Source organism: Marmota monax, unplaced genomic scaffold, assembly GCF_021218885.2.
Source record: "Marmota monax isolate L192 unplaced genomic scaffold, Marmota_monax_Labrador192_F-V1.1 WCK01_AAM20220418_F8-fsc00072, whole genome shotgun sequence".
Taxonomy (NCBI): Eukaryota; Metazoa; Chordata; class Mammalia; order Rodentia; family Sciuridae; genus Marmota; species Marmota monax.
This window is the reverse complement of record NW_026692356.1, coordinates 2,908,443-2,924,376: the sequence shown is the minus strand read 5'-3', so window position 1 is coordinate 2,924,376 and position 15,934 is coordinate 2,908,443. Positions and strand designations below refer to the sequence as shown.

Sequence of the window (15,934 nt, the reverse complement as noted above, 5' to 3'; positions counted from 1 at the left end):
TACATTCCTTCTAAGGCAGCTTAGAGAAGCAAGCTCCTCCATTGTGCTTCCAAAAAAGGAAAAGAGAACGCGATGGCAGCATGACCTTCACCGATTTTATTTCAATCTCATGGCATTTTATGACAGACTATGTAAGTAAGGGTCAGGCTAGGTCCTGGTCCTAGGGGACGGTATTGGCAGAGAAAGAAAAATATCCAACTTCTGTTTTGACTGTTAGACTCAACCAGCAGGAGAAAAGAGGAAGGAAAAATGTCCTTGGCTAGTGTGGAGAGAATCCTGCCAGGAAACACTCCCATGTGCCAAGGACATCCCCCAAACCCCATTAACACCATGACACCGAACCAGAGAGGCACTGAGCATTTGGTAACACTACCGACTTCTTGGCAACTTTTGAAAGCAAGATTGTGTTTCTATTAACTGAGGGGTGGGTGGGATATGTGAAGATGGAGAGGCGCTGGAAAGGAACCAGAGTGTGGGAGGGTTCTGCTCCTGAGGACCAAGTTGTACGGCGCCCTGGGTGTGCAACACAAAAATTTTCCCTATGTAAGATTTTCCTGCTGTTCCATCACTTCACCTCCAGATCTACTCTCCAGTCCCAGCTTCCCATGCTCCCCCAAGATCAAGACAGGGAGAACTATCAGCAAAGAGAATGAAATGTGTCCTTTGCAACTGGAGTCTGGAGCATTATAACAAGTTATAATGCGAGAGTTTGGGGGCTAATCAAGTATTTTCAGAATGATATCTGATCTCTTGACAAATGGATTGTTATCAAGGGTCTAGCTTATAAGCAAAGCTCTCACGCAATGCAGAGCCAAAGGGCCAGGCCTAAAAAGATGGAGGCTGAACAGAAGTTTAGACAACAACAGCATGGACAGTGGGAAGCTCAAGCTTGCTAACATGCCTACAGGGTTTGCAGCCCCAGATACGCTGCAAGAAAGGCATTGGTGCAGAGTTCAGGACCATTTGCAACTGCTCTCAGAACATGTGAAGGCTTAGTGTGCTCTGATGAACAAGTCTCCTAACACCTATTCCCCTTGGAATAAAAAGGAACTGAACAGCAGTTTTGATCCCTCCTAAGCTTCAGGGAAAAATATAGATTGTTTCTAAGATTACATGATACATTTAGCCTGGGTAGGATAGATAACGCGGTGCTAACCTTCCCAAGGAAGAAGACATTTTAGCTTTTTTTCATTTTTTTTTAAAGAAGAGAGCAAGTAATTATCAGTAATTCTACATCTAACTCTTCAAGCAGCCATTATCAACAGTTAATCACTCCAGACTATGCAAAAATATCCCCAGGAACATCACAAAATAATCTTTAAAGTGTTTAATTTTAGCTTCCAGTTAAATTTTAAAATGAGCTAATTACATTAACTCTTATGTGATCCCTTTTGATATGGGCAAAACATAAAAATGGAAGCAGCCAAAGGTCTGGAAAGTTCAGGGTGCCTCCAATTTAACTGCCCAGCAGCCCAGCACTCTGGAACAATTATATTCCTCCCATGAGATATTGACTCTTCCTCCATGTATGTAGCTCTCCCACACTTTGTTATCGAAGAGACCAGGGCCACTAATGGGAAAGGGAAAGGAATTCTCCCCAACATCAACATCCCATCAGCAGAAATAGCTCTGGTTTAACACAATTCTCCATGGTCCTATTGTCCTTCCCCCCCTCCCCAAATGATGGAAAAATCTAATTCCAAAGAAATGTTAATGGCTTCATTATGTGACCACTTTCAAGTATTTTCAGAATAACATCTGATCTCTTGACAAATCTATTGTTATCAAGGGTCTAGCTATATAAGCAAAGCTCTCACGCAATGCAGAGCCAAAGGGCCAGGCCTGAAAAGATTGTGTTTGGAACATACTAGGTGTGACTCAGGGTTTGGGATAGTCAAGCTTAGCCTTGGAGCATGCAATTCACTATGGAGTGACCAACAGTCAAGTTTAAGAAGGGAAAAAGAAAACAGGTGGAACCATGGTGGGGGCAAAATATAGGACAAGCTTTCAGAAAAATCAGGCAAAGCCTGAAGGGGGTGTTAGAAGAATCTAGATTGCTGTCAATATGATAGAGGAGTTGAGGAAGGAAACACTTGATACTGGGAAAGAATAAATATCTTCCGTTGGCTGGATGTTCACTGCGCATCACACTAGCAGCTTCTGTACTAGAGTATAAAGAGGATCTCTGGGGGCAGGGTGCCTGGGTAGGCGATAAGAAGGTTTGGCAGAACAGGCAGCTACATAGGCTGGGCCATCAGACAAGAGAAGTCACTTCCTACTTGGGTGCCAAGAAGGTTGCCACCTAATAGATGCAAGTTGATTTCTAACCTATGAAAAAAAGTTCTTTATTCCATGTGAGGCCCACATCAGTTCTTTCTCCAGCAGTCTGACACAATGCCCCGACATCACCTTTGATAGGGACTGGGAGTGATGGGCCACCACTCCATAGTTAAACTGACCTGGCCCACTCTCCACCCAACTCTGCTGTGGGAATGCCTTATTTTGGAAAAATAAGAATCCTCAAATGTCCCCCAAACTGGTATTTGGCCAAACTGGAAGATCCTTTTATATTTTTATACCCCCAAAATCATGATCCTTACATAACCACAATAGTCACCCTCTAAATCTTAGCAAGCATCATTTTAAAAAAATCACAGATGTGGGGTTCATGCCAGGGATGAAAGTTGGTTCAACTTGTGAAAATCAATAAATGTTATTTATCACATCAATAGACTTAAAGAATCATATGACCATCTCAATAGACGCAGAAAAAGCATTTGCCAAAATACAGCACCGCTTCATGTTCAAAACATTAAAAAAACTAGGGATAATAGGAACTTCTCTCAACATTGTGAAAGCTATCTATGCTAAGCCCAAAGCCAACATCATTATGAATGGAGAAAATTTTTAAAAGCATTCCCTCTAAAAACAGGAACAAGACAGGGATGCCCTCTTTCACCACTTTTATTTAACATAGTCCTTAAAACTCTAGCCAGAGCAATTAGACAGATGAAAGTAATTAAAAGGGATAAGGATAGGAAAAAAAAAAAGAAAAACTATCACTATTTGCCAATGACATAATTCTATACTTAGAGGATCCAAAAAATTCCACCAATAAACTTCTAGAACTAATAAATGAATTCAGCAAAGTAGAAGGATATAAAATCAACACCCATAAATCAAATGCATTTCTGTACATCAGTGACAAATCCTCTGAAAGACAAATTAGGAAAACTATCCCATTTACAATAGCCTCAAAAAAATAAAATACTTGGGCATCAACTTAATGAAAGAGGTGAAATACCTCTACAATGAAAACTACAGACACTAAAGAAAGAAATTAAAGAAGACCTTAGAAGATGGAAAGATCTCCCTTGTTCTTGGATAGGCAGAATTAATATTGTCAAAATGACCATACTACCAAAAGCACTACACAGATTTAACACAATTCCAATCAAAACCCCAATGATATCCCTCATAGGAACAGAAAAAGCAATCATGAAATACATCTGGAAAAATAAGAGACCCAGAATAGCCAAAACAATCCTTAGCAAGAAGAGTAAAGCAGGTGGCATCACAATACCAGACCTTAAACTATGCTACAGAACAATAGTAACAAAGACGGCATGGTATTGGCATCAAAATAGATATGTAGACCAATGGTACAGAAAAGAGGACACAGAGACAAACCCACATAAATGCATTATCTCATACTAGACAAAGGCACCAAAAACATACATTGGAGAAAAGATAGCCTCTTCAACAAATAGTGCTGGGAGAACTGAAATTCCACATTCAGCAAAATGAAACTAAACCCCTCTCTCTCACCATGCACAAAACTCAACTCAAAGTGGATCAAGGATCTAGGAATTAGTCCAGAGACTCTGTGCCTAACAGAAGAAAAAGTAGGCCCAAATCTTCATCATGTCAGATTAGGCCCCAACTTCCTTAACAAGACTTCTAAAGCATAAGAAATAAAATCACGAATCAATAAATGGGATGGATTCAAACTAAAAAGTTTCTTGCTCAGCAAAGCAAACAATCAATGAGATGAACAGAGAGCCTACATTTTGGGAGAAAATTTTTGCCACACGCACAGACAGAGCACTAATCTCCAGGATATATAAAGAACTCAAAAAAACTTAACACCAAAATAACAAACAACCTAATCAATAAATGGGCTAAGGAGCTAAACAGACACTTCTCAGAAGAGATAACAGTTGATCAACACATATGAAAAAATGTTCAACATCTCTAGTAATTAGAGAAATGCAAATCAAAACTATTCTTAAGATTTTATCTCACTCTAGTCAGAATGACAGTTATCAAGAATATAAGCAATATTCTTGTATAATAAGCAATAAGTGTTGGCAAGGTTGTAGACGGAAAAGGTACACTCATACATTACTGGTGGGACTGCAAATTGATGCAGCCAATCTGGAAAGCAGTATGGAGATTCCTTAGAAAACGTGGAATAGAATCACCATTTGGCCCAGCTATCCCAATCCTTGGTCTATACCCAAAGAACTTAAAAGCAGCATACTAGAGAAATGCAGCTACATCAATGTTTATCGCATCTCAATCCACAATAGCTAAACTGTGGAACCAACCTAGATGCCCTTCAATAGATGAATGGATAAAGAAATGTGGTATATATACACAATGGAATATTACTCAGCCTTAAAAGTGAATAAAAGTATGGCATTTTCAAGTAAATGGATGGAGTTGGAGAATATCTTGCTAAGTGAAGTAAGCCAATCCCCAAAACCAAAGGTCAAATGTTTTCTCTGATAAGTGGACGCTGATCCATAATTGGGGGTGGGGGTAACATAAGAGGAATGGGGAACTTTGGAAAGGGCAGAGGGAACGGGAGGGAGGGGGAATGGGGGTAGGAAAGATGGTGGAATGAGATGGACATCATTACCCTAGGTACATGTATGAAGACACGAATGGAATGACTCTATTTTGTGTGTACAACCAAAGAAATGAAAAATTGTGCTCCATGTGTATGCTATGAATTAAAATGCATTCTGCTGTCATGTATAAAAAATTAGAATAAATAAATTTTTTAAATAAAAAAAAAATCACAGAAGTGTTAGATGTGATTGTTGTTTAGTTTTCATTTTCTTAAGGAGTTTTTCTTCCCCACAAAGACAACTCCTTGGGGCTGGGGTTGTGGCTCAGTGGTACAGCGCTCGACTAGCATGTATGAGGCACTGGGTTTGATTCTCAGCATCACATATAAATAAATAAAGGTCCATCAACAACTACTAAAATATTAAAAAAAAAAAAAGACAACTCCTTAGAACCCTAGACTGTCAATAACAACAGTCATAATGACTTATGTGTATTGAGCACTTTTAAGCACAACATCAAGATATTTACACATTTACATTTTTATATATTTAAATCATACAGGGCCAGTCCTATCATATAAATGCTGCCATTCTCTCCTTTTTGCAGAAGGGGAAACTGAGGCACAGTGTGCCAATCCTCCTCCCATCTCGTTTCCACACTTTGTGAAGAGCTCCTTATCAAACAGCAAAGCCTTAGGAATCCAAAGTTCACACGCTGTGTTTCCTGGCATGGGAAGGAAACAGAAGAGGATGGGGGCTTTGGTCCGGATTTTGGAACAGGACCCTTAACTCTTTGATTACAAAATTCATACGAGATAGGGCTATCCTGCTATTTCACTACATGGCACAGGATTCAGCCAATTCTTACCCTGTTGTCTTCCTGGATCTCCCAGTCACTGGAGAAAGCCACCAGCTGCTGCCCTTGGGAACAGTTAGAGAACTGGAAAAGGCTGGAAAACATCCTCCTGTTTTCCTGTGTATCTGGAAAGATGGCATCTTGGAAATTGACTCCATGAGGCAAGAGGTTATAATTTTCATCCATCCTAATAGAGAAGAGGAAAAAGGTCAGAGATATACACATGACCACTGGGGACATATCAACTTTAATCAAGAGTCATCAAGAGTGTAAGGGTTGTTATGGTTTGGATGTGAGGTGTTCCCCAAAAGCTCATGTGTGAGACAATGTGAGAAGTTCAGAGGAGAAATGATTGGGTTGTAAGAGTCTTAACCCAATCAATGAATTAATCCCCTTACAGGGATTAACTGAGTGGTAACTGAAGTGGTGGGTGTGGCTGGGGGAGGTGGGAATTGGGGCGTAGCTTTGGGGTAATATATTTTGTTTTTCTAGAGAATGAAGTCTCTCTGCTTTCTAATCACCATGATGTGAGATGCTTTCCTCCACCACTCTCTCCCACTGAGAACCAAGCTCTAAAAACTATTCAACAACTCAGATGTTCTCTCCTCAAGCCCTGAAGAATGAAGCTGGCCTTCTATAGACTAAAAGCTCTGAAACCATGAGCCCTCAAACTTTTCCTCCTCTGCAACTGTTCTGGTCAGATCTTTTAGTCACAGCAGCAAAATAGCTAACCAAAACAAGGGTCTTGCCAATTTTATTGTGATGTCTGGCATGGTTCTCCTGAAGCAGTTACAACTTCTAATTGTTTTCTCTGCCTCTCACTACTTGGGTTTATTCTTAAGGTTTTCAAAAGAATGAGTTTGGCCAAAGGAAGCAGGAAAGTGTGTGCATATGTCTGTCTGTCTCTTTGTGTATGCCAGGGGCCTTCCTCCTCCTGGATCTCCTTTCCTGGTGAGAGATAGGCCAGTCATAATGACATGGGCTCAAGACCCGACACGTTTCAATTTCTCTAAGCTTCAGTATTCCCATCTGTTCAAAGAGGATTATAATAGCGCCTACTTTCCTGGTGGTGTGGCAAGGATTGCATTAGACAATACAATAAAGCACTTGGAGCAGAATGAAGGTAATATAAATAAATATATTTATTATACATGTAAGTATATTTATCAGTGAGTCATTTTACAGAGCCTAGTAGAAAGCACTTGCTGGAAAGATTAAGTCGTGAAAAAGAAAAAGGAGATGAATTACAGTCTGAGCAAAAGCAGGCAGGATGGCCTCCCCAGTGAGTCTCCTCTGCCACTCCCCCTACTAGAGTCTGTTCCCATCTAGTGGATCCTAGAATAACAAAAGAGGAAAGATTTGTATGCAGTTGTCGACACACTTCAGGGCAAGACAGCCCTGTAAAATGAGAATCTGTCAGACTACTGTTTTGTATGTCTGCCCTAACTTTTTGTAAATATGTAAGAGCAAAAGATGAAAGAGTTGGCTGACCACCGGAGCCAGTGGACAAAACTGCATTTCATGATTTAAAAAACGGGAAACAATAAGATCTGCTCAAGTACTTGGGCTCATCCCCACTCTTGGAAAATAAAGAGTTGAGTAGTTTTTAGAGCTGGTTCTCAGTATTTTTCCTAAATAAAAACATGAAAAACCTAAGTTTATCTGTATCAGAAAGGGCATTCTCTCAGCCCTGACAGACTTTATTTAGAAACTAGACTTTCCTGGCAATTATTTAAAAAAAAAAAAAACTAATCTAGCTAAACCACTCAAGCCAACTTTACAAAGCAGGACATGTGTTCTAAACTTAGATATTCTGGCTTCAATATGGAAAACACGTGTTGCCATCAGCTTATGAACATCCCTCTGTGGAACTGTTTTCCTTCCGAGAAAGGATTCGAGCTAAAAAAAATGGATCTGCAAACCCAGGCAGAGTCATGCCACCTTAGACGGGGAGGCTGGAACTGTCATTGATCAGAGACAACTTTGCCTTAATTCACTTCACTATCTTGAAGTACAGGGTAGATTTCATTTGGATGTTTCCCTCAGATGTTCTATATCACTCTTAATTCAAAGGCAGTTAACCAATGGATTTAGGGTTCCATCTGCTGTTCTGCATTTCAAATCTCGGTAGAATTTATAGTCAATAAGACTTGACTGAACTCTTGGGTAGAGCATTCCATCCTGACCACAGGCCAATTTCATGGACTGTCACAGACCACAGGGGATGGAGAATCACTGGAAACTATCTGCAGCCTCTTTTCAAAACACTGTGACCCAGGGTCTGAACCCCAGCAGGCCCTCCCATCAAACCTTTGCTGTTTTAGATAACCAGGTGGAGATGGGAAACAGTGGAACATGAAGACCCCGAGCTGCATTCCTGCACTGAAGTCCGTGGAAGGGGTTGGAGGAAAGAGAATGAATATTGGCTAAGCAACTTATCTGTCACTGGTGCTTTGCAGGCATTACTGTGTTTTAGTATCAACCAGCCTTGCTTCTCACTTTATGCAAGTGAAGTTGTGGAAGTTCTTGGGAAATAACTGGCTCAAATATCAGTCAGGCAGAAGGGCAGAGTCCGGATCCCAATGACGGAGTGGAAAGACTGTTTTTCTGCCCATCCCAATCTACTCCTACTCTACTTGAAGCCAGTTTAAAAGAAGATGAGTCAAATGGGTTGTTGGAGAGCACTTTTGACCCTGTGCGTGAAACACCGCTCTGTGTACCTTAACACCGAAATCATCTGCGTTTTTAAAAGGGCCTTCGGCAGGGGGATGCCAGGATCTTTGCAGAGAAGTCTGACGGAGCAGGAGAGAATAAAGAGGCCTAAGCCGAGGGCCCTAAGGCATATTCTAGTTTGGCACGGACAGGACCCCTGGGGTTCCCCCACCTGGCTGCAGGAAACCCTAACTACAGGCAGAGGAGGCGGTGGCGACGGCGGTGCCGGGCTCACCTGAGGAAGAAGAAATAGGAGTAGTCCTGGACCACGGTGTGGGAGTGGCAGGAGAAGTAGCCCAGGCCGGTGAGGTTGAGCCTGGAGCCGGCGGGCACCTCCAGCATGCTGCCCCACGCCTGGTCGCACAGCATCTCGACCTCGGCCGAGTAGAAGAGCCCCCCCTGGCCGGCGTGGTACTGCCAGGGCAGGTAGTTGTAGAGGCCGGGCTCCTCGGGGTGCAGCGCCAGCACCTTGGCGTACACGATGGTCTCGGCCAGCTCCGCGCGGCAGCCCTCGCTCAGGGGCCTCCAGTCGGAGGGCAGCTGGCAGGCGCGGGCGGGCGCGGGGCGGCCGGCCAGGCAGAGCGCGGCGAGCAGCAGCGGGCGCAGCATGCCGGCGGGCGGGAGGGCGCGCTAGCCGGGGCTCATGGCCCGACCCTCCGGGCGGGCGCAGGGGGCAGCGGGGCGGCCTGGCTCTTGGCTGCTCGGGGGAAGCTCGGGCGCCGCTCTCCCTGCAGCCGGGCTCGCGGTGTCCCGCCAGCACCCGCCAGGCTTTAAAAGGGTCGCGGGGCCGGGCGGGACGGGCGCCCGCCTCCTGCCCTGCCCCCTGCGGCGGAGGCGGGGGAGGGGGCGGCGGCCGCGCGGGAGGGGCGCGCGGGGCGGGCGAGACCCGGGAACTCCGGTGACCCTGGGACGGAGTCCGAACCCCCGCAGCCCTTCCCTAGCGCCCCGCTTGGGCTGGGTCAGGGCTTGCCAGGTGTAACGAGTTCCAAACGTCGCACCTTAGAACAATTGCTATTTACTTGCAGGATTACTCTGCATTAAAACTTTGTTATAGAGTTCATTTAGAGTCAAAATTCATAGAAATCGAATTTGATTTTATCATCCCAGAGTTTTTAGTGTGAGCTAACAAACTTTTTAAAAGATTCATTTTCATTCTGCTTCTGAATCTTTTTTGGGGGAGCGGGGGGCAGTTACTGGGGATTGAACTCAGGAGCACTTAATGGCTGAGCCATATGCCCAACCGTATTTTGTATTTTATTTAGAGACAGGGTCTCACTGAGTTGCTTAGTGCCTTGCTTTGGTTGAGGCTGGCTTTGAACTCCTGATCCTCCTGCCTCAACCTCATGGTTGCTAGGATTACAGGTGTGGACTACTACCGCACCTGGCTTGAATCTGGTTATTTTTTAACGGTGATCTTCAGAAAGTCCTGATAAGAGATTCTGAATACCCTACACCTGAGAAATAAATTCTGGAGTAAATTCGAAACAGCTGATTGTGAGTCAATGGGTGATTTGGTGCAGACCCAAACTCAACAATATACTCCCTAAGCTGACTTTGTTATACCTAATGTAGTAAGAAGAAACAATAGTTCTTACTTATAAAAAATGAATATTATATTTTATATTCTGTATCATGCATATCACACACATACACATTATACATCCATCATACCTATTGTATTTTTACATGAGCTTCATAAGCAAATTTGTTTTCAAGTGGAGGACTCTGTTCTGCAAGCAACTTATTAATTTGGATCGCTGAGTATTTCAGCTTTAAACCCCAGTACCATTTCTTCTGTGACTTGGAGGAAAGAGAGTTCCTGGGAAAATCTGGAAGAAAGAGAGAGCATATTCAGAAATTGGAGTGAAAATTCAAAGGCTGGCCTCACCTCCCCAGGGCCCCAGTCTTCTTCCCTGGAGTCCTATACCTGCAGTCAGGATGATTCCATTGAATGGTTGAATGGTGAATGGTTGCTGTGGACACAGGTTTTGAAAAGCAAGTCTTGGGGTAAAAAAGCTCTGGAGTAGGAGGGGCTGGAGGGTCTCAGGAAGAAAGGGGAACAGAAGAAACCAGAGGGAAAACTTAGGGTGCCCTCAGACAATGAAGAATCAAGACTCTAGGCACTCCTATCAAGCTCTTCGGGGACTCAAGGGGCACACTACTCACTGGTCAGTGACCAATCAACTAAATTTTTAGTCTCACCCATGCTGTGATGGACCCAAAAGCAGGAGGAAGTAAGAGTAAGCTCTTCAAAGACAGGGAATCCCTGAAAGTTTTGTAGGAAAAACTTAGTCAAAGGGAACCCAAGGGACAGCATTACCAAGGGTGTGTGACTCTCCTTCGGTCACCTTCCATGGTAGAATTTCACAGCAGGCAAATGGTATTCAAGGTTAAAACACCAGAGACTGTTTTTCTGGAGTGCTAATCTGTCTCTTACTGAATATTTAAATTATAAAATTTCATAATGTTATTATATCAGTCACCTAGGGCTACCATAACTAAATACTGCACACTGGTAGATAAAACAACAGATGTTTATTTCTTCCTGTTCTGGAGGATAAAGTTCAAGATCAAGAAGCCAGCTAGGTGTCCATGAGGCCTCTCTTTCTGGTGTGTAAATGGCCATCTTTTTGCCCATCCTCACAGCAAGAAGTAGCCTTTCTTCTGTGTACTATGCAGAGACAGATCTCTGGTGCCTCTTCTTCTTCTGATAAGGTCACCAGTCCAGTGCATTAGGGTCCCACCTTTATGAATTCATTTAACTTCAGTTGTCTCCATAAAGTCTTATTTCCAAATATATTCAGTTGGAGTGAGGTTTAGAACTTTAACATATGAATGAGGAAGTGGGGGGAGGGCACAATTCAGCCCATAACAGTTGTCTAACAGGTGTTCTGCAGGTTTGCTACAGAAAGAAACGGGATGTAAAATGATTTGTTTTGCTGGAGAGCAGACTTAGTAAGCATTGCCAACTCCTGATATTACCAATTGCTTATGTTTATTCATCGCTTGCTTTAGGCCAAGTACCGTTGCAAGGACTTTACATATGTTATCTTAATTAACCCTCCAAACAATTCCAAAGGAAATACTACTATATGTTCATTTTGCAGATAAGGAAACTTAGGCACAGAGAGGTTAAATGACTTACCCAAAGCTAGAAAGTGAGCCAGGATTCAAACCCCAGCCATCAGACTCTGGAGTCTAAGAACTTAACTCCAACATGAGAATAGGGACAAAGATAGGAAATGCCTTAGAGGAACAAGTTGGCCCTTTGTTTAGGATGCTTATAGAATATATGATTAGTAAGAAGCTTGGCATATTCCCTAGTGGAAGCTGTAAAAGTGAGTGACTGACCTAATATTAATGTTATACTATTCAGGAGCCCTGCTGTATTTCAGCCCTACATTATCATAGAGAGAGACAGGACAGTTTTTAAGAAAAAAACAAAACAAAAAAACCTCTTTTTAATTTCATCTTCAAGTGCCTCAGAGGTCTGGAAAAGATTTGTCTACTTCTACAGACCTTAAAACCTTGACTTCTCTTTCCATTTAGTCAAGCAAATAAATAAAAAGCAGTGCATGTGCTGTGTTCTCGCTTCTTTTTTTTTTTGGTTTTAATTAGTTACACATGACAATACAATGATCTTGACATATCATACATTTGAATCAAATGGGGTATAATTACTCCTTTTTCTGAGTGTACAGGTTGCTGAATCACATTGGTCATATAGTCACGTATATATATATATACAGCAAAAGTAGTGTCTATTTTATTCTGCTGCCCTTCCTATCCCCCCTTCCCCTCCCCTCCCCTCACTTCCCTCCACCCAATCTAATGTGACACACTTCTTTTTTTTTTTTTCCCTCACATCATCATACATGTTCCCTCTTCTTGGATAAACTTAACAGAACCAAAATTCTTCCAGTACTGTCCAGAATGTATTTTCCAGAAGCCCTTTCCAGAGATTGTCCTTCTTGTGGATTCTGAGGAGACAACAGTCATGTCTTCCTTCTCTGTAAGAGCAAGCAGAAGACCTCGCTGACTGGAAGGGAGCCATTGGTGTGTCCCCTAGTGAGCAATTCCTCTTCCAAGACTAAGACCTTCCAATAAGCAGAGCTCAAGGTCACCAGAATGGAAAATGAAAATTCCATGAATGAATTATTGGATTTAATCATGAATCAAGCCACTTGCGACCCTTGATTCCAAGACTCATCTATTCTGGTTATGAGATGCATAATATCATATGTTGTTTTCTGTTTCAAAGAATAGACAGTATCCTTTAAGACAGCACCTCATGATTTCAGGATGTTGCCTGCCAAGTGACACTATAACAGAGTCTTTCCTAAGCCTTACTTACACCTTTTAAAAATTTATCAATTGCTTCCATGTGATGTAGCATGTGGTATAGGACCAATCACTTCTGGCCGTGAGCCCTCTGTACTTCATGGCTTTGAAAGAAGATCCTTTGGGAATCACTAATCAGAAGTAATACCATGGGGAATTCCATGATGGTGGATAATGTGGTTGGTGAATCCACAGATGACACTACTACAGGAAGCATTATGGGCAGAGAAGCAAACCCATACGCAGAAAACAGTCTATTCCAGTCAGCAAGATAATAGTGGTTTGATATAATCAACCTGCCACTAGGTGGCTTGCAGTTTTCCTAGGTGAATGGGACCATATCTATACTGATTTCTTGTTGACACTTGGTAGGCCCTCAGCAGTACTGTTAGCCAGGCCAACCTAGGTAAAGGGAAGCCCATGTGGCTGCCAATGAACAGCCTGCCTCCCTCCCACCATGGCCATTGTGCTCATGGGTTCACTGAACAAACACTAGGGACTGGCACCCCAGAGTGTGTGGTTCTCCCACCCAGTTACTAAGAACCTCCTCTCCACTGAATGCTCTTTGATCATCATTCACATGAGATACAAATGTCTTCACAATCTGTGACCATTCTGAGAGGTCCATTGATATCTCTCTTGCCCACATGTCCTTGTCACCAATTTTCTCCTGGCCCATACACTCCTTGATTCCAAGACTCTTATTCTGGCTGTGAGATGGATAACTAAATGTATACCTTGGAGTTCTACCCAGGAAGAATTTTCCTTCTCCAATATTCTTTAGGATCATCCCTGAGTGGGACCTAGTAGAAGACTATATAATACAGAATGAGCAGTAAAATAGCCTTGAGCTATTTATTTCTTAGCCAATAGGTCTTCTATGATTTGGATTCAGTTTGTACCCCAAGGATACATGTACTGGTCCCCAATGGTCCCCTAGTATTAAGAGGTTGTGGAACCTTTAAGAGTGGGGGCCTAACGGGAAATAACCAAGCCATTGAAGACATCACTGTTGGAAGGAATGTATGCTGGTCTTGTGGACTGAGTTAGTTCTTGTGAGAATGAGTTGTACTAAAAGAGCCAGACTGTTCCCCACCCTTGGTCTCTGGCCTCATCTCACCATGTGATTTTTTCACCTTTCGCCCAGGCTCTTTCCATGATGCCACCTGTTATTAGACTCTCACCAAAGGCTGAATGGATAGGGCTGCCCACTCTAACTTTTAGTTTCCAAAACTATAAACTAATTCATCCTCCTCTTTTCTTTATAAAATTCTTAGCCTCTAGTATTTTGTTGTATCAACAGAAAAGGATTTGATCCATTGTCATAAGGAATATCTCCAAAAGACCATTGACCAAAGGAGGGAGAAAGGGCAATGTGCCTTCAGAATCACAGGAAACTAACTTGTACCTTCTGCGCCTTCCCAAGCCCAGGCCCTAATATACCATTTCCATTTAATTATGGACCATTGTATTACTCACAGAGCTTTCTGGCTGGGTATGTCAGGTAAAACCTAGTTCATGATGAAAAGTTCAGTTCACATGTTCCCCTACCTACCATGGGTAGGCATTCAATCTCTACCAAGGCTGATGTCAAGAGAGAAGCTATTTTTCCAAAGGAAATAGACTCCAAGGCATAGATTTGCCTGGTTCAGCCAGGCATGGTGGTATATGCTTGTAATCTCAGCCACTTGCTAGACTGAGGCAGGATTGCAGGCTAAGACCAGTCTGGGCAACTTAATGAACTCTGTCTCAAAATAAAATTTTAAAAGGACTAACCTGTCTATGCCTTTGGGAAAAGGTGGGGAGCTGGGGTGTGGCTCAGTAGAAGAGCACTTTGCTAGCATGTTGAGGACCTGGATTTAATCCTAGAGGTTGGCAGTTATCTGGTCATTGCTTGCAAGAGACTCCATACATAGACACATACATAGACGCTCTGTGCATAGACACTTTGCTGCAGATCCTTCTGTTGTTCATTTCTACTTAAAATCAGCAGCTTTACAGGAAACTTTACAGATGGTCCAAGTGGCACATTCAAGTGTGATATATGTTGCCCCACAAGACAAAGGCTAACCAAGAATTTTTCCATTGTAGGTGGTCCAAGGAGCAAGCACTTTACTTTCACCTTGGATAAGTGATAATTGAACACTGAGATGCTTCATTGACGCCGCAGAGCCTTGAATTTTTATGGGGCTTATCTCCCTCCTATCTTTAGGTCTCTAAAGAACCTGATACTTTATGAACTTCGTGACAATTCACCATAATGTCATCAATGTGGGGCCCCATGTGTGTTTTGTGAAATATCCAGGTCATCAAGATCTCTGGTGGCAGAGAGCAGGAGCCTGGTGCAAGGATATGAAAGTATATTGTTAACCCTGACAAGTAAGAGCAAACTGTTTCTGGTAGTCTTTATACATCAGTATGAGGGAAAGTTAGGTAGGTAACTGCAAAGCACATGCAAAAGGACATGCTGATCTTTCTCTAGGAAAGACACTTCATCTGGGACAGTATGTGAAATTTTAGTCACCATCTCATCAAGGTTACAGTAGACCTCATACATTTTTTAAGATACATATGACTTTTGCATGGGCCAAACTCAGAAATCTAAGGAGCTCGATGAGGGCACATGATATCACCATCTGCATTTCTTTCAGATCTTTGATGTCAGCATTAATTTTTGCCATCCCCCCAGAAATAAAAATTGCTTATGATTTACTCTGTTGGTAGGAATAAAGCTGTAGAGGCTTCCGCTTAGCCCTTTCTACAATAATGGCCACCACTCATGGGTCAGAGAGCAAATGTCAGGATTTGTTCGTTGTTAGTTGTGTCTATTGCAAATTACCTCTTCATAAGCTGGGGAAATAACCACTAGGTGAATTTCTGGATCAATTTAGTCCAACATGGGTCTGATTCGTTCTAAAATACATGTTTTATCTGAATATGATTAAGATCTTAGTTATACTTTGGGGCCACAGTGGTACTTGGGTCTTTCTGGGATTAGTGTCCATTCACAGCCAGTAGATAGTAATCCTCAAAGGACCTGGGTACTTCCTTTTTCCAACACACAGGACTTTTAGTAAATCAACCCAGGACCCTCTGAAGAAGTCTTGAAAGATTTATGATGTGTACTTTGGTGATGGTGCAAGTCCTTCCCCAAGGACACCTGACCTAC

General features: G+C 42.6%; 1 protein-coding gene across 2 annotated transcripts in view; it reads right to left on the bottom strand.

Moving 5' to 3' along the window:
- Positions 1-9,193, bottom strand: part of Ccdc3 (coiled-coil domain containing 3) — a 102,487-nt gene extending 93,294 nt beyond the window's left edge. The window contains exons 1-2 of one of the 2 annotated variants that reach the window (XM_046442311.2): positions 8,660-9,193; positions 5,725-5,899 (exon numbers count right to left, since the gene is read on the bottom strand). In XM_046442311.2, the coding sequence (XP_046298267.1) occupies positions 5,725-5,899; positions 8,660-9,033 (549 nt within the window). In that variant the 5' untranslated portion in view covers positions 9,034-9,193. The remainder of the gene's footprint in view (positions 1-5,724; positions 5,900-8,659) is intronic. The other variant, XM_046442310.2, reaches the window with a different exon arrangement.
- Positions 9,194-15,934: the final 6,741 nt, after the last annotated feature.